The sequence below is a fragment of the Pipra filicauda genome, unplaced genomic scaffold, assembly GCF_003945595.2.
Source record: "Pipra filicauda isolate LSUMZ 115617 unplaced genomic scaffold, ASM394559v2 scaffold161_size1661140_pilon, whole genome shotgun sequence".
NCBI classification, from domain to species: Eukaryota; Metazoa; Chordata; class Aves; order Passeriformes; family Pipridae; genus Pipra; species Pipra filicauda.
Window position 1 is genome coordinate 1,057,134 of NW_024104118.1, and position 23,077 is coordinate 1,080,210.

The window sequence follows — 23,077 nt, forward strand, 5'->3', positions numbered from 1 at the left end:
GCACTTTTCTGATCAACAAGCATAAAAGATTAAATCCCTAATTTAATTATGTTTCTTAGCATATAGTTGTTCTAATTATGTTTCTTAACTCCATAACCATATCAAAGATAAAAAATTTGTGTTAGTGAAAGGCAAGTTTATAACTTACCCTGCCGAAGTTCTGACTTTTACTAACCTTAGTTATCTCAGCTTTCAGAGGAGAGCTGAGGGAAGCTGTAACTTCATCTGGACACAGATGTCTTCTCTCTTGTCTGAGCTTTGCAGTTAAGACCTGTACATTATGTAGCAAGTGAATATTTGGACACTTAACCGTGTAAAGATTAAAACATACACTTAACCTTGCATGCTTTGAATGATCTCTCTGAATTCAGTAGAACTAAGGTTAATATGCAAATATCAGCATGCCTGAGTCTTTGTCATTTTAATCAGTAAATGCCTTAGAACACAGGCCCTAATAGGGCTTGTCCAGTGACTGTTGTCAGGGGGCTGGAACTGCCAGTTGTTATGGCAGTGCAGACAATTAATAAGGATAATTATTATGGTGATAATGTGTATATCAACAAGATATTACTGGGCATAAATTAAATACAGCTCTACATGGCACAAAACCCCCAAACATATACTTGGGATCTTGACAGATGATTGAAAGCAGTTAAGGTCCCATGTTCTAACGAGTGTCCATCCCTCACCTGAGCCACAGCCAAGCACAGCTGCCAGCAGCCTGTGCCATGACACACCCTCCCCTCGCTGCAGACATGGCACTGCTGCAGCTCATGGGTTGAATTTCCAGTATCCAGTCCCGGAGCTGACAGGCTGTAACTTGTCATGCCATGCTGACTGGGCCACTTGCAAGCGTTTGGTCACACACTCTGTGCATGTTTCTTTGCCTCTTCTATTGCTGTTGATTATTTTGGTCTTGTTCAAGCTTCAGTTAAAGCTGAGAGAAGAACGTGCAAGAAAATGATATGGATAATCGAGTAACTGTGAATAAGCTTCACTGTGCATTGGCCATATATTGCTGCTACTCTGATTAAAAACCAACCTGCCTGAACTGTATTTTCCATTGGATAATCTATGCAGAGGGAGAGGTGCCTGCATGTATTGCTCTGCAGTTGCTTACTAGCCAATGGAAACAGTTTGGGTACCTTAAGATTGTCTGCCAAGGTCGGCTCAGTAAGGAATTTTTTATTGCTTGTGTTTAGGTCTAGTCTGTAGATCCCATCAACAAAATACATATTTATAAAAAGGATGCAGAATTTAGAAATCTAAGAGTTATGTCTGTTTACTTTCCTCCCCCAGATTTGTAAGAGCAAAGCAAAGGAGTCCCAGCAGTATTATCACAGCCTGTCTATCCGGCAGAGCCTGGCCATCAACTTCAACATCCAGCAGGACTGTGGCCATTTCCTGGCTGAAGTGCCAGTTCGACTCCTGCCGTGGGAGGACGATGAGGCGCCGGACGTGGAAGAAGAAGAAGACCGGGAGGAAGAGGAGAAAGAACCTGAGCAGAAGAACAGAGACACGGCTTCCAGTGCGGAGGCTGCAGCCAAAGAGGGCTCCAGCAGGCCGGGGACCATGAGCCGGCCCCGCAGCCGTGTGGTGGTGATCACGCGGGAGGTGCCGCACCTGACTGTGGCCGACTTCGTGCGCGAGTCCGAGCCCCGCCACGCCAAGAGCCCCGACCTGTACGAGAGGCAGGTCTGTCTGCTCCTCCTGCAGCTGTGTTTGGGCCTGGAGCACCTGAAGCCATATCACATCACACACTGTGATCTGCGCTTGGAGAACCTGCTGCTGGTTCACTCCAGACCGGGAGGCAGCCCCCTGAGCCCCGAGTCCATGGAGCACGGTCCCAACACCGCCTGCCCAGCCAGGCTCATAGTGAGCAATTTCTCCCAGGCCAAGCAGAAGAGTCACATGGTGGATCCAGAGGTCCTACGGGATCAGTCCCGCCTGGCTCCAGAAATCATCACTGCGACACAGTACAAAAAGTGTGATGAGTTCCAGACTGGCATCCTCATCTATGAAATGCTGCACTTACCCAACCCCTTCGATGAGAATCCAGAGCTGAAAGAGAAGGAGTACACTCGTGCTGACCTCCCGAAGATTCCTTGCCGTTCCCTTTACTCTCAAGGGCTTCAACAACTTGCCAGCTGCCTGCTGAATCCCAACCCTTCAGAGAGGATCCTCATATCAGAAGCCAAGGGAATCCTTCAGTGTTTGCTTTGGGGTCCACGTGAGGACTTGTTCCATGCTCTGAGTACCTCCTCCAACCCCTCGCGGAGAGATGCTATACTTCAGAACTGGCTGGACATAAAAAGGACGCTGCTGATGATCAAGTTTGCAGAGAAGTCCTTGGAGAGGGACAGTGGAATTATTCTGGAAGACTGGCTTTGTTGTCAGTATCTGGCTTTTGCCACTACGGACTCACTTCATCGCATTGTGAGAATCATGAAGCAGCACTAGTTTGTAGAGCCTGTTGCTTTTCATGAAGCACCCTCACCTCTGCCCCTGCCCTCACTCCAGCCTGCACTAGGGCTCACATTTTGTACAAGTGTTAAAAACAGCCTAGATATCAAAGCCAGCAACTCTGAGCAAATAGGTTCTCCTTGGAGAAATTGCATCCTGTACCCAGTCTGACGGAAACTTTACTTTTTTTGCCGGGCCCGTTAGGGATTGATTATATATGTATGACTGCATTCGGATCAGACAGTACGTGACTTGATTCATATCTGGCAGAAAAGGAGAGCAAGCTTTGATACCACTATTTCTACCACTGCAGTAAACAAATTGCCCTCCTGTTCTGGGTAGTTTCTGTCATTTCCTGTGTAGCACTGGTTAGTGAATAGCAGTGACCATCAGCAGAGATGGATTAGTTGTAAATGTGAGATGAATGATCCACCGTGCCACAAAACACTCATTTGCTTCCATTCCACATACCACACAAAATTTCTTCTCAGCTTAATCGGTCCCCCACAGGTGGGCTGTGCTCCTCTTTCCTTTGGTCTCAGCCACAGACTTTGCTGTATTTTCCTCCCCAGCTGTGTTTTTCTTGCTGACTGTGGCAAGTGTCAGTGAGCATCTGTGTTCAGTCCCCTTCCCTCCTTCTCTGCCTCACTGCCTACCCATTTCCTCTCTACCCATGGATCCATGAGTTCAACAACGCTGCCTTAACCAGACCATTACCCTTAGCTTATGACCTCTGCATTAAAAAGCAGAATATGCACACTTTGTCTATCCCGTTTCCCAGGTGCCGTTCACCAGTCTGGACTGTTGATGTACTGTAGCCATAACTGCATTTCTACAAGAACAAGACAATGGTGGGCCACTGAAATTCCCCCTCCATCACTAAAGCTTGACTTGAAATGGATAGGACATACATAACCTTCTCTGACAATCACTGCTACAAATCAAGGATGAAAATAACAGCCACCTCTTCTGTTTTATTTTGGTCTGCTCTTGTCACTTGGGCCATACTGCAAAATGGGACTGAAATTGGCTCTGCTGGTTTGTTGGCAGGAGATAGAAATGTTTAAAGCTTGTCTGTGTGTAGCTAACAGGCCACATGGAGACACTTCTACTGCAGACGTAGTTCTCTGAGGGGTAAAAACAAGGGGACAAAAACACTGTTGTTTAATTATTGAGAGAGCTGTTAAGTTTGGCAGCCACAGCTGACAGTATCGTGGTCCATGTTCCCCACAGGGGTGTCTGGCTGCCTGTCTCTGTCTGTTGTAACTATTGTTTTCTAGTGTTGCAACAGACAACACCCGAAAAATGGAATGTTGTCAGAAGAGCTCAAAGAGCACCACAGACAGAGTTTTGGATGAGAGGAGGAATTAGTGGGGATTAAAGAGTCAGAATTTCTAAAAACTCAACCTGAAGGAGCTTTTTCACTTTTAAAGGCCACTGCTGACTCCCTTCCATGCCCTGACAGCCATTTCCCATGGAACCTATGCAGTTGTACAGACAATACCTTTGCTCAGTATTGCCAGGCTATGAGTTGTTTCGTGAATCACTCTGAAGAACTGATCTGGATGCAGGGAAAAAAGTGATCCTGAATATTCTGACCCAGGTGATGGAAAGCAGACAGCCCTAGTTATGAGCCTGTGCTTCTCTCCTATGGATCTATGTGCAATTCTTGTATTATTTTTTAAAGCTGTACATTACAGTGTTCACTTTACACACCAGCCTTTACCTGATGCTAGATCTGCAGCCCCTTCCTTTACTTTCCTGGCACATAAATGCACAGATATCCATGTGTTCTATTTTTTATGGATTGATGTTTCATTTTAATTGTTAAAACTGTGAGGAATCCATTCACTTCAGCCTTGAAACAAATAGCCACTTTATACAGCATATGCATGCTTGGACCAGAGGCATGGAAACCGAACAAACAGTCCTGCAGGCTCAAAGTCAGCAAAACTAGCTCTGGATCCACACAGTACCTTGGAGGGGCTGACATGTCTATCTTGCTCTTCTCTGGCATCTCTCAGAGCTCAGCTGAAGCGCGTGTGGAAGCCTACATCGATTGTGCTGTAGTATAGACTGTGACCTTCCTGAAGATTTTTTGAAACTTCTGATGATTATTCTGTTGTTTGATTCACCTGTATCAGTGAAGGATCAGGCAAGGATAAGGATAATATATTTTAGTGTGATATATTTTTTGTTTCTTTCTCTTTTTTTGCAAAGAGGTTAGGATGGCGGCATTGATGCAGAAAAAACAGGACAGTGCATTAAAAGCCCAAGTGCAATGTGTGTAGTTGAGGTACCTCCACTACATCAGGAAAGAAAGTTTCTACACTACTGCTGAGCAGCTCGTAGAAGAACCTTTACAAAGAATCCCACGCTGGGTGCGGCCCTGCTTGCTCTGGACACAGGAGGGCAGCGCTCTCGTAGGTTAAGAGGCGCTCGTGTGCTCTCTGGTCGCCGTTAGTCAGCGTGCGAGCTGCGAGTAGGGCTTCTGTTCCCTGTGCTCTGTGTTGTGTTTGTTCCGTGGTGTGTGTGTGTGTGCCCTCCCAGCCCCCCTGGACAGGAGCCTGGCCCCACTCGCCCCCGCAGCGATTCCCCGGGGCCGGTGGGTGCTCCCGTGTTTACGGCCCCGCGTTCCCGGTGTCCCTCCCGTGTCGACGTGCACATGCAAAGCTGAATTCTGAGTGTTCTCCGCCCGTCGGTGTTAATGCAGCTGGTCCGATGCCTCCGTATCTCTAGCTCTCGAATTTCAGTTTGTATCTGTTGTGATGAACCAGTACTCATTTTAGCTCTGCAGTATAATCAAGCATGGATAGATGTTCACTACCAATCTCTTTCTTGTGCAGCACTGGGTAAACTTTAGCAATTTGTAATGTTGTGTGGTCTTTTTCTTTAAAAAAGAAAGAATGGTCAATGTAGTCAAACCTGATCTGGCCTGAGCTCTTCCTCGAGGAGCCTGAGGCTGACTTTGCAGATCTGCCCATAACTGATGATTGTAACTTGTGTTTGTGGTGGTTCTCCATCCTGGCACCAGACTGTGCCACGTAAATATACAGGAATGTATGCATTAAACTGATTGTAAGCAAATCCTAAGAATGCTACAGCATAATTGCTAAGCAAAAGGAAAAAAACCCGCTCTGTTTGCAACAGGATCCTGTGTATGACAGGAACAAAACCCCTGGCTGTGCATGTTAGAACTTACTTGAATATGTGCACAGATCTTGAATTTTTTTTTAGCAATGTCGCACTTTCAGTTGAGCTCAAGAAATAGGAAGAGCTGCAAATCTAAGATAACAGTATTGACTGTAAATATATATTTTTCTATTAATAAAAGCTGTCATTCAAATATTTTTAACATGAACTCTAAAGATTTTTCCAGTGCAAACTAATTTCTGGGAAAATCAAATGCTTGTTTGAAGAATTATGATGAGTGGTTTCTGATCCTGTTAGAGCCATTAAAACCCTCTCTAATGTTACAGAGAGAGCACAGTGATTGGATTCACAATGTTTAGTGCCTTGTCAAAAACCTGAAATGTAGCTGGTCAGTTGGTGGGAATCTTACTCTTTTCATAACAGCCCTAGAAATAATCCTGCCCACATAAAGATGCAAAATACTTTACCAAATTAAATGCTGTACTTCATAAGAGACTGGGTTGATCTGTTCCATGAGATTTGTGTTCGGGGTTTATGTGACTGGGTCCCTTTAGGTTGCTGGTAGTACAGCATAAACCTGAAGTAACAAAACTGTGGGCTTTCAAATTTGGGATCTGCACAGGGAGAATAATAGTGGATAACAAGTCAGTTGGTCTGGACTGACCAGGCATTGAGAGAAGCCTTTTGCTTTGACAATCTGCTGCAGACACTCTGCTGTGGGAAGGTGAGGAATTAGTGTGGGAGAAGCGGGGAAGGTGAGATGTGCTGCTCCTGCTGTAGGCAGGGGAGGTGCTGCACACAACCTCTGTTCCAACAGGAGTGCTGAAAAAACTACTCTGAGATGTTATGGAAAATGGGTTAGGTTTGTATTCCTTAAGTGGGAGTGACTTATTCACTAATTACCTGTCAAACCTCAGATCTGATCTGGTCAATATGCATAACCAGGTGAATATAAAGAGAATCTACTAGTAAAAACTTGCCTACAAATTTTCAGGAATGAGGGAATCCAGAAGTTTCTTCTGGAGCCCCTGGAATGTCCAAACATAGAAGCCTGGTCTCACTTCCACATTCAGACCTGATGAAAGCAGTAACTCCAGCTGGGATACCATGTTACTGGTGCACAGATGAAAATGCACGGGAGCGTTTACAGGAATGTTCCACCTGAAATCTCTTCTGCTCCACACATCCCAGCAGCACCCACGAGGTAGGAATGGATCCCCTTGACATGTTAACACAAGGGAATTCCCACGTGTTACAGAGAAAAATATACTATTTAAGTAAGTTATGTGTTAGGGTTCAGCTATGTAGAGAATTTATTCAGCAGCTTCACACTGTAGGTCCTTAATTTTAACATGTATTTGCTGCTGAAATAAAATGTAACTGTTTCTCATGTCCCATCTAAATTAACTTTTTTTTGTTTGTAATAGCAAGTAAATCCATATGTAAATATATATGAAATAGTCCTATTTTTATTTAAATCAATTTTAACTTTTCTGAGGGATACAGTAGAAACTGAGTCAGCGCTTTTAATGCACTTTCTTTTCCCCCTTTCCCCAAATTGGCTGTTTGTTCCTCTGTACAAACAGTACTTGGCCATTATTCCCTGCCTGACTAGACCATCAGTTTTACTCTGATTCTGCAGAGGTGGTGTTGGTTCTGCTAAAACTCCTGTAAAACCCCGAGCACAGTCAGAGCCCTTCAGTCAGCGCAGAGAGGGACGTGAGGATGATTCAGTTGTTCAGTGAGGTAAGAAGTGCAGAACAGAATTTTAAATACCTCTTTAAAATACACCTGTGGAAATCACTCTGTAAACAATCATCTGGATTCCAAACACTTCAACAGAAGAATACACAAAAACTACTTTCCAAAAGAAACACTGGAGAGAAATTTCTTTAGGGCACCCTCAGCTCCAAAAGGAGGAGCAAGTCTTTTTCCCTGCTGTGTTGCAGAGAATTTCTAGTAGACGTTTGTATGGATTTTATTATTCACCTGGATGCAGTATTAGAACGATGGGGATTTGGAGTGGGTGTAGAATGTAATTTAAATAACTTCCTAAAGGTCTCCTTGCATTGGTGCTCCACTCAGCATTTACTTGGAAACCACAGAATGCTCTCAGATCAAGCAGAGTTGCCAGTGAGAAATGAAATATTTCACTTACCTGTACATAAGCATTTTACCACTCTACAGAATTTGAGAATTTGGTTTGTACTTCAGACTATAAAGATATTTTTTTTCCATAAATCCAAGGGGAAGATTTCAGGGATTTAGAAGAGGTTGGAGCTTTTTTATATGGAGGGAATATTTGTTCATAAATATATATATATATACATACATATATATATGAGTGCATGTGGGCATGTTTTAATATATATATGTATGTATATAAATTTTGTATCCCAGAAGTATTCTTTGCCCCTTTTTGCTTGAAAATATATATATTATATATTGTATATATAATATATATTTAAGAGTGTGTAAATTTTTAAATAGTCATTTCATAAATAACACCTCTTCAAAAATGACTCAAAACTTCTGTTTCCTTGTCCTTTGGCTTGTTGGTATGAGAAGGTTTTGCAGTTGAAATCCTTGGGTTTTTTTCTTTTAAAACTTAATTATGCTGAGCATTTAAGATTGTGTTCTTGTTTTTAATAAAAGGGGGAAATTTATTTTTAAATTAGGGATTCCAAAATCAATGGACTTTTTTAAATGGGATTTCTTTAAATGCCTTGAATAAGGGAATTTTTTTTTTCAGTTTCAACTCAATTCTTGTGGGTAATTTGTATTTGGAATTCCTGGTTGCATTGCTTTATCTGGTGCTTCATATTGATATTTACACATTTTTATATCAATAAGTATATAAACTTCAAGCCTTCCTTTGTGATCAGGGGCAGTTACACTCTGGTTTGCTGTGGTACTTTGCTGTGTACTCTGTGGCATTCATGTTACTGTGTATATAAACTAGTTTTATTACACTCAAATCAAACTTGCAGTTGTCTAATTTTTCTCTCTTCCTAGACAGAATGTGTATTTCTGAGGAAATTGCACGTGGCAAGTCCAGCAAAGGATTTTATTTTGAGAATAGCTGGGAGGGGGGTGTGGGTGCAACAGCACCAGCGTGCGGGCGTGGCAGGGACACACTTGGCTTGGTGAGGCTGATGCTCAGCACTCCAGCCCTGCCACCACAGAGCTCGGGTATCCCAGCCACAGGAATTCCAGTGCTTGGGACACTGTGCCACCTCCCACCGCTGGTGTGTTCCCCCAGCAGTCCCACCACAGCTGGCTCCATCTGGACAAGTGGCAGCAGCAGCAGCCCAAAACTAAACTGGCCACCAGCAGCTGCTGGTGACTGAACCGGTGCCTTGCAAGGCCTTCCTGGAGAGGAGTGACCTGGAGATGAAAACGGCCACTCTGGGACAGCCCTGAGCACGAAGGGAGCTGGGCCAAAGTCAGCCATTTCCCTAGTGTGGACAGGGCTTAAATGACCTGCTGTGAAGGAATAAAATTGCTCTTCAGTCAGATTTTTCTGTGCCATGACAAAGCAGGATGTCTCTAAGGCAGTCAGTCGTCTGCTGTGGAATTCATTGCATCTGATCTGTTACCTTGAAGCATCCAACCTGATGGAGGGTCTGTGGGAAACAGATGGGATAATGTGCATCTTCCACAGTCGTGCAGACACACTTCAGTGGCACCGAGATCAAACAGCTCAATTTTGTCCCCGGCTCTGACAGGCAGCACTGGTGGCTGCAGATGCTAATTTATTAGCATGGAACAGATGACACGTGTACATCGCAGCAGCACTGTGCTCCTGCAAGACAGACAGTCCCACTGCTCACAAACACTCTTGAAAAAAAACCAAGCTGAGAAAACACCCTGCGGGCTCTGTTCTTTGCACAGTTGCAGTGGCTTTGCACAGGTATGTCATCGGTGGCAATGATCAGAATCAGTCTCAAGTGTAACTACTACAGGCCATTCATATTTATTCCTTAGACACTGTTTCAAAGCCTTTCAAGAACAGTTTAAGCTATTGTCTTCATCCCTTCGAAAAAAACAAAGCTAGCTGACTCCAGAGGTGCCAGTAAATATGCAACGTGTTTAACAGCCTGACAGATATTTTGGCTTTGCCAGAGTAATCCCTCTTGACTTCAACAAAGTGCCACGGACTTAACTAAGCAAGAGTTGGATTATGCCATTTGTCAGTGGCAATCACCACTCTGCAGGGAAAAGATACGCAAAAATAAGCTGAAACCTTGTCAAGACATGATAATTATACTAGTTTAACTAAAATCTGTTTGAAATTAATTTAGTTACGTTAGCACAAACTCTCTTGTGGGTGTCCTTAAGCGGTCGCAGTCTGGCGTTCTCATTTCATCGTGCCAGACATGAAGGCAGGTGGAGCAGATGCCTGGGTTTGGGTGATGCAGGAATGTCTGTATCCATTTGTCACCAGCTCAGAAATTCACCCTGTGGTAGAGAGGCCCTAAGAAACTGTGTTCCTCTATGTGATAAACCTCCATGTGTCCCCTGAGCTCTGCAGGCCACTGGTTTTGCCCAAGTTGATGAGCTTCCTGTATGAATCACACCGTCCTCCTCACCCAGCGGTGCTTTAACCAGGCTCAGAGGGGAGCAGCTCACAAGGCAGATTCTTCAAGTGAAATGTTTGCCACAACCTGTTCCTCAGAGGGAGGCTGAGGCTTTCAATTCTGAGCTAAGACAGCTCTGTGGAGAAAGACGCTCATTAAAACACCACGTTGGGCCTTCAAATCCACTTCACTTGGTGCTGCTGCTGCAGTCTCAGGAGACAGCACCAGAGCCTCGTGCCCAGGCCACCCCTGTGCAAGATGGGGGAAGGCTTCTTGCTATCAGTTCAGTGCTTTCAGATGAGCAGAAAGTCCCTGTCTGGCAAACAGATGCTGGGGGAGCCAAAGGAGGGCAGCCTGGAGGCCCTGAAGCAGAGAACTTGAAAGAATAGCTACTGAAGCTGCATTTTCTGTTACATCTCCTGCTCTCTGTTACACCTCTCCTGACCCTTTGTTTTGGTGTCATTAAGGTGTTATTTTTGTTAAATTGCAGCTGGCAGAGTCAGGACATGCACAGAAGCAAGCATTGGACGTAATAGGCAGTAATTCAAGGAAAAATCACAAAACTCTACTTCTTATCCTGCAAAAGGAGAAGGAATGGGAATGGGGAGGCTTATTGAGAAGGTTTGCTCTTTTTGGTACGAGCCAGGAGCCTTTGTTCAACAAATACATGGAAAGCTGCTTTCTCCAGCTGTTGCCTGGTGTTTTACAGGTGCCAGGATGACCCCGTACTCCCCTGCACACAGGACAGCCCCAGGGACAGCACCTGTGTGCAGCAGGGCTGGGGACAGTTACAGATCTGATGTCAGATGCCAGGTTTTGCCTGATTTCATTGGAGTCTTAATGGTCCAGATAAACTGCAGTGAATAGCAGATTAACCTTGAAAAAAATGAAATCCCTGCAGTCTATCTGTAAGAAGCAATCTATTAACTTTGCACCTCTCCAAAGTGCAAAAGGACATAAAAGTTCTTTCTAAAGAAAATGAAGAATTAAATCAAGATAATAAAATTCTCCTGGTTCCCATGTGGGCACTAAATTTAAATCAAGTTACTGCTGGAAATGGGCCAATAGTTTGCCCAGGTACAGCCACCACCACAACCACCAAAAGAAAAGGAACACCCCATAACCTGTGAGCCAGTCATGCAGCTGCACTTGGCCAGGGAAGAAAGTCTCCTTCCAAACTTCTTTCCACTTATATTACTGGAAAAGAAAGTTTAATACTCTGCCATATTAATACTCCATCTTCTGTATTTGTGTTTGTGTGGGGTTACTGCTGAGGCTGTGACCACAGGATGCCAGGGCGTGTTCCAGCCTCAAGAAAGAGCAACAGGATGTCAGATGATGTTGTGGGATACCACATGACCAATGTTTTAATGACATTAGTTAGGAATGTTTTAATACCATCCCCTGCTTCCTAAAACCCAGGCCCAGAGCGTCACCATCCCCAGCCCTTTGGCAGCAGTGAACTGCTCCCACCATTTCCCTGGGGCTGGAAGCATTTCCCACCTTGGAGGCTTCAACATCCCCTTCCCCAGGAACTGCAGCACAGTCCTGCTCTCTTCCTTGCTGTAAGGCCTTTTTTGTGGTGTGTTTTTGAGGTGATGTGGCTCAAATTGAGGGACTAGAAGCAAGGGTATCAGTATTCTGTAGAAATGTCAGAAGGTATTTCATCTCCAGCCCATAAGCACCCTATTTGCTTGTCCTGGGTAGGCACCTCCATGCCTGGACTCTTGACTTTTGAAAATTCTGGATTTTCCATTAGACTACTTAGGTTTGGTTGGGTTTTTTTTAGGAATTAGTCCATGTTCATCCAACTCAACATTTCCTTTGCTGGGTTTTTTTCTGGGATTTTTTAAATAATTCAAATCCATCTGGAGTCTTTTACAACCTTCTGCAATTTATGCTAGTCTTGAATAGATTTCACTTTGTGAGTAATCACTTCTTCCTGCAAATCAGGAAGACTGGAAACATTGAACTAAGACTTGTTCTTGGACACAGCTGTCTTGTCTTCCCTAAAGAATCTGTACTTGCTACATTAGTTTTGTCCTATGTTCACAATTAAAAGGGTTTTCTTTTTCTCCACTCACCAGAAGTAAAATAAAAATACAGTATGAGTTTTGTGCTGATCCTAAAGCACTTTACAAGGAGAGCATAATTCCTGTGTTACAGATCCAGGAACTGATGGACAGCATGGCAAAGGAATGTGGAAGAAGGACACAGGAAGCCATTTGAGGGGAATAGTATGCAAGGATCCAGGGCCCATTCAACTAAACCATCTCCTACAGTACTTCTACTTACATGCTACTCCCCACTGACTCACAACTATTCACCATGTCTTGAGAGCCTCCATCAATTAAATCTATTGCAGCAGGATTTTTATAGAATTATAAATTTGTTTTGTCAATTTTAGCAATAGTTGCTGGAACACAAAAGTAACAAGATTACAGTCTCAAAAGAAAGGAATTCAAAGCTGTAGCACTGGAGTACCAGGTCAAGCCACTCTGACATCCATTTCAGCTCCAGTATACATTTGAGATTCGTATCCTCTGTCGCTTCACCATCCTCTTTTGTCTCCAGTGAGGCTTCAATACCTCTGTTTTGCAAGAGGCAACTCTGTCTTGGAGCATCTTTCCCACCTGGACCAGGTAGTTCCTGGGCATTGCTGAGCAGCCTTTCTTATGAGGAGGTCATGGGCAATGAGCCTCATTAACATGAACAGGAGTCCAGTGGTCAACTGCCTGGGCACCCCATCAGAAATGTATCAGTTATTTCTTAACTCCCAAATTATGCTGATAATTTCAAACAGTCTCTGCTGGAAGCTTCAAAGGCCCTCATGTGATTAGCACATCCAGTTCAACACACCCCAGAGGAGTGTGGTCCCTTCTGAGATGGTGTGACCTTTCATGACCATATCAGTGTAAAATACACTGAGCAGAGCTCCAGTGAGAGCACTGGGAACTTGGGCACAGAATTATGGCATATTGGAACGTGTCAGGACTCTGTGTAAATCTCCTGTTTGCTCCCAGGTATCTTGGAAAACAGCAAATTGTCAAGGCTCTTTCTCCTGCTGTAGCCAGAAGGTGCTCCCTTGAACAGCTTGGGATCCCTCATGCTGTGGGTGCCATTCCAGTACTGATGTACTGGAAAATGCCATCTGCTGGGCAGCAGAGCACGGGCTCCATTCAGCCTCATCACTCAGGCATCAGGAGCAGTCACAGGGGAGGCAGGTGGAAAATAACAGTCCAAGTCTCCTCCAGAGCTACTGGCTGACCAGAAGGGCTGTCATTGCAGCAGCACTGCAAATTTGACAAGAAAGGATAGTGGACAGTAAACTACCTACTTCAGATGCAGTCCCAAGGTGGTATTAGTAAGAAAATGAGAGATGCAGCACAGTCCCCTCAAAGTAATTCCCTGTCAGCCTGTGTCCAGCACTGCCAGATCTGGCAGCTCTCAGTCTCCAGAGAACTGGGGGCCTGGTGACATAAATCAGAGGACTGGCCAGCGAGCCTGACTGGTGCCTTCCCCACCAGCTGCTCGGAAGCAATTGCAGAGCTCTCCCCAGTGCTCCATGTACAACCTGGATTTAGCTGCACAGCAGAAGTTCTCTTGCCAGCCCTGACTCCTGCCCTGGCCCAGGACTCTGCCAGGTGGTCCATTCTGTCAGACAACACACTGGACAATGAGGAGAGTGGCTTTCCCATAGAAAGGGAACATGGCAGGCAAATGGTGTCTACCTACAATCAGAGAGAGAGAGAGGGCTGTGAAGGATGCAGGCAGAGTTCAGTGGAGCTATGCCCACTTAATACTGCTGAGCATCAACCTCTAAATCCCATTAGTAAGTTTAAATAAGTCTGAGAGGAAATGATGTTGGATTTACCATAGACCTCACTCCTTTTGGAGTTCTGTCAGTAATTTTCCTGCTGGGCTGCCCATGGCTGACACCACTGGCTGTGCACCTTAGAGGCTTGTTCCAGTAACAATCACCAGAAAAAATAACTCTTCCATAATATTTTCTTTAATATTGCATGTCTTTGTAAGCCTCTCTTCTCTTATCCCTCTTTCTATTTTTTTTCCTTTGATTCTTTTCCAAGTTTTCCCTTTTAGTTATTAACTAAATGCCAACTCACTGTGTATTTAGTAATCAGATTATCTACTAATACCTGCCTAAAGCAGTCACCATTGATTAAAAAAGAGAGTGGTCATTATGTTATTTTTAATACAAGTGATTTACGTCCTCAGGCTGAGATTGAATTAAAAGAGAGATCAAATTAATGAGGGATTGAATTAAATTAGAAACATCTGATTGCAGTATTCCCTACATTTCCAAACTGCCAAAAGAAGACAGTGGTATGGCTGTGAATTTATGTTATCCTATGAAAAGGTACAAAGAACACCTTGTTTTAGCTGCGTCTGGGAAGTGGGCCTTACCAGGGATATTGCTGGGTAAGTGCTCAAAATCCACAGCAATTTTGGAAGGAGATATAATGTAACAGCAGAAGATTTAATCAGAACACCAGGCACAGAGTGAGTCACTGCTAATTCCTTATTTCACACAATGTAGGGCAGGTTTCTGGAGCGCTCTCTGCTCACCCACCTCCTCCCACACACACGTGGGGAACCATCACCACGGGAGGGAAGGGCAGCCGGGGGTGCCCACGAGCCCTGCAAGCAAAGCTCTGGGACACATTTGGGATGCAGGCAAATTTATGACATTCATCTAGTTATTAAGATTGCTTTTGAATAATTTTATCTTTTCCACCCTCCCCAAAGTGTCTTAATGAGGTATATGATGTGAAAACACTTCACTAGCTTCTAATTTGGATGCATTTATTAGTTCTAAATAGCACAGGGAATGAAGATTTCAAGCTTGCTCTCTACAGGGAGCAATCAGTGGGCTCAGGATGTTGTCTGGACTGAACTGAGCTCCTCAGTTTTAAAAGTGGTCTTTCTAATCCTACTTCTTATCTGACTAATCATCAACAATCCCATTGCTATTCCTGCCCTTCATCACAGCAGTGCTTGTGTTGCCCTGCATTTCAGTCATTTTAGTGAGACTCTAAACTGCTTGTGAGAAATGCTTTAACTGACTTTGACTGTTTATTACCTCCTGATCATAAATGCTGATTACAGAGCTGGGAAGACTGGTTTGTCTTTATTGTGAAACTTCCACATAGAAATACAGAAAATTATTTTTTTTTTTTATTATGTCAACGAGTTTCCTTTGTTTTTTGATCCAGTGAGTGCAGAGAAAAGATCATTCCTTCCAGGGTGAGAAGCTGCCTTACAAAAGCAATAAGCAAATCAAGAGAAAAATCTTGGCAGTATGAAGTTGTGACCTAATTCTATCCTTCACTGCATTTCCTCCTCTCTCCAAAACATCCAAAGTTCAAAACAGCTGCCCTTATACAGAGCAGAGCTACTCAAATAGGTCACTTACAGAATAAAGGCCATAACTGCACATAATCCCCTGAAACACAAACTAGTCAGAGTGCTTACCCAAGCCATGCATGGCTGGATTCTGGAATGCTCCACATCTCTGGAAAAGGCCTTCCCTGGGGTAAATGCAGCTTGTTTTACATCAAAGACAGAATGGCTTTTCCCTCCTGATTTGAAAAATCAATTGCAATTACAGTCAGAACAAATGCCGAAGTTCAGCGTGCAGCTCCCTGGGCTCCAAACTCAGAGAATTCCCTGCACGTGGCAGATCCCTGCCTTGGCATGCACAAGGAGGCTCCATTTGGGATGGAGATGTGCATTTTGCAAAGGTGCATCCTCAGTCTGTGGAGGTGTGAAGGTAAATTAAGATGACCCCACTGCAGGCCGCAGAGCTGGGCTGGCTCAGGACAGCTCAGAGCCCAGTTTGTGCAGGTAGGAGAGGAGCAGCTGTAGGATGTTCTTACGTATGTGCTGTGTGTGAAGCACTGGAACAGCGTGGCCATGAGCCTTGGAACAGCAGACAGGTAAATGACAGCTAGGAAAACTCCCAAGTTAGGAGCTCTTAATAAAAAGGCAGCAGATCCCTGGCAGAGCTCTCCTGTGGTGGGACCCACAGCTGGAGGCACCGAGGGTCGGGGGCTGGGCCCTGCAACCATTTGCCTCAGCAACTGCCCCACACAAACCCAGCGTGGCCAGGGCTGCCCCTCTAAGTGGATTTGGAAGGGACTGTTAGTGCAGGTTATTACAGTTAGAAATTTCCAAATTCAGTCTTTTGCCTCTGTTTTCGCTCTGTTTTATTGTTGGGCTTTTTTTAACCAAAATGAATCAATAACAGTAGTATAGCACATGTTCTCCCTATTGCTTACATATAAATATAATTTAAAGGCCTACACTAATATATGCTGTGTTCTTTCTCTACAGAGAATTCCCAAGGGATTAAGAAAACCAAAAATTAAGATTAAAATATGAGCTTTCAAATGATGAAATATGTATTTCCTCGATGGTTACACAGTTACTGCCTTCTGTATTTATGGGGGGGTTCACCCCTTATCGAATTAAATCTCAGTACAAAGCTATATTTGAACACTGATCAAGTTCTCCACCCTTCCAGAATCCCCTCACAGCCTCCTTGCAGGTTGCACAGCCATGAAGATGGACATAGGTGTCACACCAGGTTTTGCATCAGAAAGCAAAGGCCTTTGGACACGCTGGGAAGGAGATTTGAAACAATGTGGTATCACTGGCACACGTGTGATCTCTGCCCCCCAGCCTTCCCCTGCTTCACACAACAGCTCATCAGCTAAACTGCTTCCACTCCTCCACTGCTCACCTACTGTACTGACTGATTCTGTAACCAGCTCAGTCCACTGTGCCAGACCATAAGAAACTGGTCTCTAATGAATTAAGAAAGCTGCTACATGAGCCTTGGTAACAGCATTTCATTCCTGAAGTATTTGTGTCATTACTGCTGGAGGAAGCATATCTTATGCTGTGTCTAGACTCAGACACATGATGTTTTTCTAAGTCCACGGGCTATTCTACTGAAACAAAGGAGATGCATTTTTTCAGTGGTAAGAAAAGAAAACTCATGAAAGGGATTCAGAAATACGCAGCTGCTGAGGTGATTGCCTGAGATATGTGGGATAGAGAGGATTATGGGTTGAAAACATGATATTCCAGTCCATTACTTTGACTTGAAGACGAAATAGAACTGTACAGAAATCTATGGTACTATGGTGTAATGTAGTGGAGAATTAAGCTCCAAATCTTTTTACTTGCTCTTTGCTTACAGGAAGAGTAAAACCTCTCCAAGTCTGTTTCAGTGCTCAAAATCCATGTACCCACAAAGAGCTAAGGCACCCAAGGATGATGCTCACAGCTGGATCATCCAGTTCATTGGTTTTGTGGAAGTGAACACCACCCACCACCACCCTGCACCACCCACACCCTACGGCCAAGTGGCCACCAAAACACATTCCTCCTGGGTTTGTTCTGTGGCAAAGTGACTGTGGCATTCCCAGGGACAGACTGGAACAGTGGGCAGCAGGAGAGAAGGGCACAGCCTGAGTGGATGTCTCAGGCAGGCAGGAGGAGGGGCAGCCAGGAGGGGCTGGGTGCCAGACAGTGTCCCTGTGCTTGCTGCCTGCTCCTAAGGCTGGCACGGTAACAGTGTGCCTTTCCTGGGGAAAAGGAAAGCCTGCCCACATTCTAAGGCATGGAGAGGAGGCCACCAGCACCAGCAAACCCCCTGCTCCTCTGCAGAGAGAACGATGACAGCAGCCAAAGCCTGGAAACAGGACTGGAAGCACGTTTTTGTGCTTGTGAGGAAGTTGTATCTGGCAGTGAGAACATAAGGAGCAGGTCTGCTGGGGGACATCGACTGACTCGCTGTCTGCGACACGGCAAGGTACATAAATCCCTGCTTTGGGCTCCTGCTGTGCAGGAGTCACCAGATGGTGCTCTACATACAGGCTTGAAAGTTCTTATCTTAGCGTGGGAACTTCTGTGGCCTTGGAGGAAATAACGCTGTTATTTTTGTGAAGCCTTTCCTTTAAAGTTTAACTGGCGTCTCAGTCTCTCCATCTCAAATCGGGTTTTGGTTAAGCTGTTTTTCAGAACAGTTTTGGCGCTGGGATTTATGAAAAGGAATTTACAGGCATTAAAGCTGTAGCCAGGTCTACAGGAAATATGGGAGAAATGCATAAGCTGCACTAAGATATTTAGTCATATAATTTTTACATCACTTATTTTTCCTGCAATGGGTAACACACATACAAAGCCTGAAAATCTGCCTCACGGTGGATATGACATCAGAGAACTAGGACCACGTAATAAAAGAAATCTTCTGAGGATGTGATGAAGATGAAATAATACTGGTAAGGTAGTAGGCTTTTCAGATTAAATAGCTACAGTGTAGCAGAGCATTCTTATCAAATATCAATGCACTACCAACTGTATCCATCTCCACATTTTCCCTCTGAAACTCTGTAGTCATCCTACTTCAACTAAACAAAATTTTAAGACAATCAACAGAAATATTCAGAATATGGATCCCTCTTTTTCTTCATCACCTTTTAAAAGAGGATTCATCTCACTAAAACATATTAGAAGTCACACACACTACGGCTCTGAACATCAGGACAACAGCAATTTATCAGAGCGTGGATTTGATCGTCTCCTTGAAATTTTGGGAAGCGCCCAGGAGATGGCAGCAAATTGCACTCCAGGGTAGGAGACTCCAGGTGAGCCTGTGGGCTGCTCAAACCACCTCCGGGTGGGCAGTCACACAGGGTTTGTCTTCTACACAGTACGAACTAAATTCATTTATTTTCTTATTTGCGAGAGGCAGAAAGAACGTGAGACTTCCAGTGTTGCACTCAATCAGTGTGTAACATTGCAAAACTATAGTAGCACTTTAAAGTTGTCATTTTCATAACATTTATCATTACTTGAAGCATTTATTTCCCCACGTGAAGGCTACTGCCATAGGTTCCTTTGCATAAATTAAGGAGGCCATTAAAAATAGTTTCAGGAGGAGAGCGATTTGTTATGAAATGAAGGTCAATCTCATTAGATCACTGTAGCAGGGATCCTAATCACACCCTGGCAGAAACAAGGCATCTCATTACAGAAGCTGTATTTTGTTTGAAATATTAGGCTGTCATTAACTGAGCACTAAAATACACATAATATTGGACAACATAAATTATTCCCCTGAAAAACTGCCCTGCACAGAGGTGGTAAAACAATAATGGGGATACTACACAATTGCTTCTGGATTCTGAGCCACAGTTGGGTTGATAGAATTATACAGAGAGCTGGTTTCAGACTGGGATGCAGCAAACTACAACTGGTAAGAAAGATGCTTAATTTTCCCTGGAACAGTTGGGGAGATCTAAGTAACTGCCAGCTGAGAAATACAAACATTTGAAAGGGAAAAAAGCCCTAAACATAGAGTCCAGAAGTAAACATTGCTTTTACAAATACAAGAGAAGGAGTTGCTTTTCCTTTCGTTATCCTTACCCATTTGGAAAGTACCAAGTGGTTTTTTCCAGACCTTTCACTCTACTTGGAACTGCAGCTGAATGTATGGATGTGTTTAAATCCTTCCCTGGAGCTGTGTCACAGCACTTAGCACCTGGCAGGATTATGCTGAGCATCTGCTCCAAGCCAGTCAATAGGAACCAGAAAGGTACCTGATCAGGGGATCATTCCCAACAGGATACAGATTATCCATGGGGAGAGAGCTCAGCAGTCACAGGAGTCCTGCTCTCCACAAGCTGCAGACCTCCTAGGTGTCAGCTAAGGACTGTGAGGTGCACCAACAGCCTAGGGGAATTGTGAGGAAATCAAAACAAGAGGTGACATGGATTTCCTAGTGCCATGACATTAATCCAGGGCGGGTTCTTCATCCACAGAGTGTGTGCTTTAATTGCAATGCCCTCTTTCCTTCCAGTGGAACAGGGTTAACCATCAGTCTCCTGCAGAGATCGTGGGGAGAAGGCGGGTGTACAAAGGGAGCAGCTCGAAGCAGCTACAGATGGCACCAAGAGAACACTCTGGCAGAGCTGTTTTGCAGAAGCAAAGGCAGCCCCACTAACTGGTTTGTGAAAATTGCTTGGGCTTTTTAGAGAATTGGGATTTTTAAAAAAAAAATAAATGTTTATCAGTTTTCCAAACGTGACGGAGAAACAGCAGTTACAAAAATGAGATATTTTAATTTATATTATCAGCTGCAGATTATGTAATGAACTCTGACAACAGTGCTTAGAGTCTGAGGCACCTTGCAGAGACACCCCAAGTCGCTGTGCCCCTCAAGCCATGTCCCCAGTGAGTCAGTGGATGTGTCACAGCCATCATGTAACAGGGACACTGGGACACACATGTTGCATGACGAGCCCATGAAGTGCTTAACACAGGCCAAAACATAAGAAAGTCTTATTTTTTTCTTTGTCTTTCTGCCTGTCACTGTCTTCATATCTTTACACCAGCTTTAAAGTTTGCTTTCTGGGTGAAACACTTTCTTAGCAGGTAAAACACAAATATAAATATAGCTAGGGTGAGAGAGCTGGGAATTGGCTTCAATGGGTGCTGTAAAAAGGAAAGGGCAATACAGACACACAGAGGATGTGCAAGGAACATCATGGCACTGTCCAAAGGGCACAAAAGCTTACAGAAGGTGACCTTAACAGCTGAATTCTGAACAAAAAAAAAAAACCAAACAAACAGCAAGAAATGATCAGGTAAGGTGAAATATTTTCCAGGTTCTTGGAGGGTGAAGTCTCAGGAGCATTTCTGCTGAAAGCAAATAAACAACCCACACCTGCCCACGGTTCATTTCTGCCTATGTGTGGCCCTGACTTGGTGCACATTCTCTTGGGGACCATCCAGTGAACAGACTGGGTAAAAATCCAGGTTAAAAATACAACTTTCTTTTCCCTGAGTTATTTTTTACCATAATCTGCTTCCTCCTCCCGGTCTCCATGGTTACCTAAATACTTTGAGTGGTACCTTTGTTACTGCCATGTGAAGAAGTGGTATGGAGGGTGGAGAAGCCAGCAGAAGGCTGCTGAAGCTGACACTGCTGCAGAAAGGGAAATCTCATCAAAGGGTGCTCTGAGACTGCATAAACCTTCCCTTTAGAGGAAGCCATTTTGCAGGATATAAGATCCTGGAAACGGAGCTGACTGGAGCTGGCAGAGAGCTCAGGCAGAAAATGCAGTGATGGGGGAGTGAGGAGGGAGCAGGTGCTATTTGTAGTCCGGTGTAAAAGACTCCAAAGAACAGAATGGGCAATGCCACCATTTCTCACTTTTTCCTACAGCATGAAATGGGTGAACTACAGGGATTCAGTTGCTCTCCAGCATCAGAGTGGACTTTGAGGCCAACCTACACTTAATTCTTAAAAAAAACAATGTTAATGTACCTGTGGGGAAGCTGCCAATGCCAGTGACGTATCTGTAAACAGAACTTTTCATATCTTGTTTTTTGAACTATTGTATCAATCCTTTGGATGTATATACAGAATTGTTTCAGATTCTAACATCAGGCTTTTAGCTTCAAACTGGTTTTCTGTGGTGCTTCTCAAACCTGAAATGTCTCCCTCCAGCAAGCCAACCCTTAGCATGACACAATGACAGCTATCAAACATAAATATAGAAATAAATATCAAATAAATTAGTTTAGAGCACACAAACATGCCTGCATGCCATCCAGTGTATTTGAACAAAGATGTATTATTACATAAGTTCATGAAAATCATATTTAAATGCAGTGTCTTTATGACTGAAAATTATAGTTCATGTAAGTTAAATCAGATGATAGAGAGAAAACATAAAGAAAGTATAATAAACGAATCTCAACCTCTATTTCTGCCCTTCCTCAGTCATGAGCAGTGCTCCCAGTTCCTTCTACACCCCTTCACTGGCCATAAAACAGACCTTGCTTCCAACATTTGATCATTACCTATAAGCTCACCGTGTACAAGTCCATTAAAAAGTGAAGAAATGCATGGAATGACTCCTATGAGATCATTTACTTGCAGAGAAGGGCAATTAGTGGATTGCAAGTCATGACTGGCATTCTTGGGAGGCACAAAATCAGATGGGTAGGAATGAAAGTGGTAAGAGATTTCTCCTGCCCCAGAACACTTGAAAGACTGGATTTCATCATTGCTGCCCTCCCTACTTAACACTGACAGTCCCTGTTCCCAGCCCTGGTCACTGGTTTACAATACTCTGACATGGATACTCTCATTTGCTAACTGTACTTAATGATGAAAAGATTGATTAGGAAAATGTTTGTCAGGTAATCAGTCATTTTTACTATGCACTCATCGATGTTCATGGACTTTTCCAGGCTATTATACACTTCAAAGAAGCTCATGATTATCTCCTCAGGAGCTGGTGAAAAAGCATTGGAGTATTCTTTACATTATTCATTCAAGTGGAGTTAACTCATTTCTATAACATTTTGTAAACTGTTTGTCCCAAAAGCAAGAATACACTTTTACTTTTCTAATGCATGCCTGCAAATGGAAATTACCTCTGCTGTGCAATTGTCTACAGGTCTGTCTAGGTGAGTGATTTATGACAGTCCAGACTCAATTCCATCAATGCAAAGTGCACTGTGTCCACAGAATTTAACTCCTGGTGTTTATATAAAAAAATGGAGAGTAGAATCAAGCATAATTAAACTGAAGGGCAAATTGCATCATTATTGGATCTGCTTGCACATTTGTCTGGGCACTTCTGGGTCTGCAAAACAGCTTCTCAAGCCACTTACCTTAACCAGCCCTTCAGCCAACCCGTCCAGCCTGTGCCATGCTGCACTTGGAGACTCGGGGAGGTCCCCAGTCATGCAGTTAATGTTTTGCTGGCACACTTGCATTCTGCATTTGAGAACTTCAGGCTGCTCTTGCCCCGTGCCCACCCCAGCCTTTGATGCCC

General features: G+C 44.0%; 1 protein-coding gene across 9 annotated transcripts in view; it reads left to right on the forward strand.

Moving 5' to 3' along the window:
• PEAK1 (pseudopodium enriched atypical kinase 1) overlaps nucleotides 1-8,599 on the forward strand; it is a 112,710-nt gene extending 104,111 nt beyond the window's left edge. For all 9 annotated transcript variants that reach the window (XM_027712274.2, XM_027712282.2, XM_027712281.2 and 6 more), the window contains one exon: nucleotides 1,300-8,599. In XM_027712274.2, coding sequence (XP_027568075.2) covers nucleotides 1,300-2,460 — 1,161 coding nt within the window. In that variant the 3' untranslated portion in view covers nucleotides 2,461-8,599. The remainder of the gene's footprint in view (nucleotides 1-1,299) is intronic.
• The last annotated feature ends 14,478 nt before the right edge of the window (nucleotides 8,600-23,077 follow it).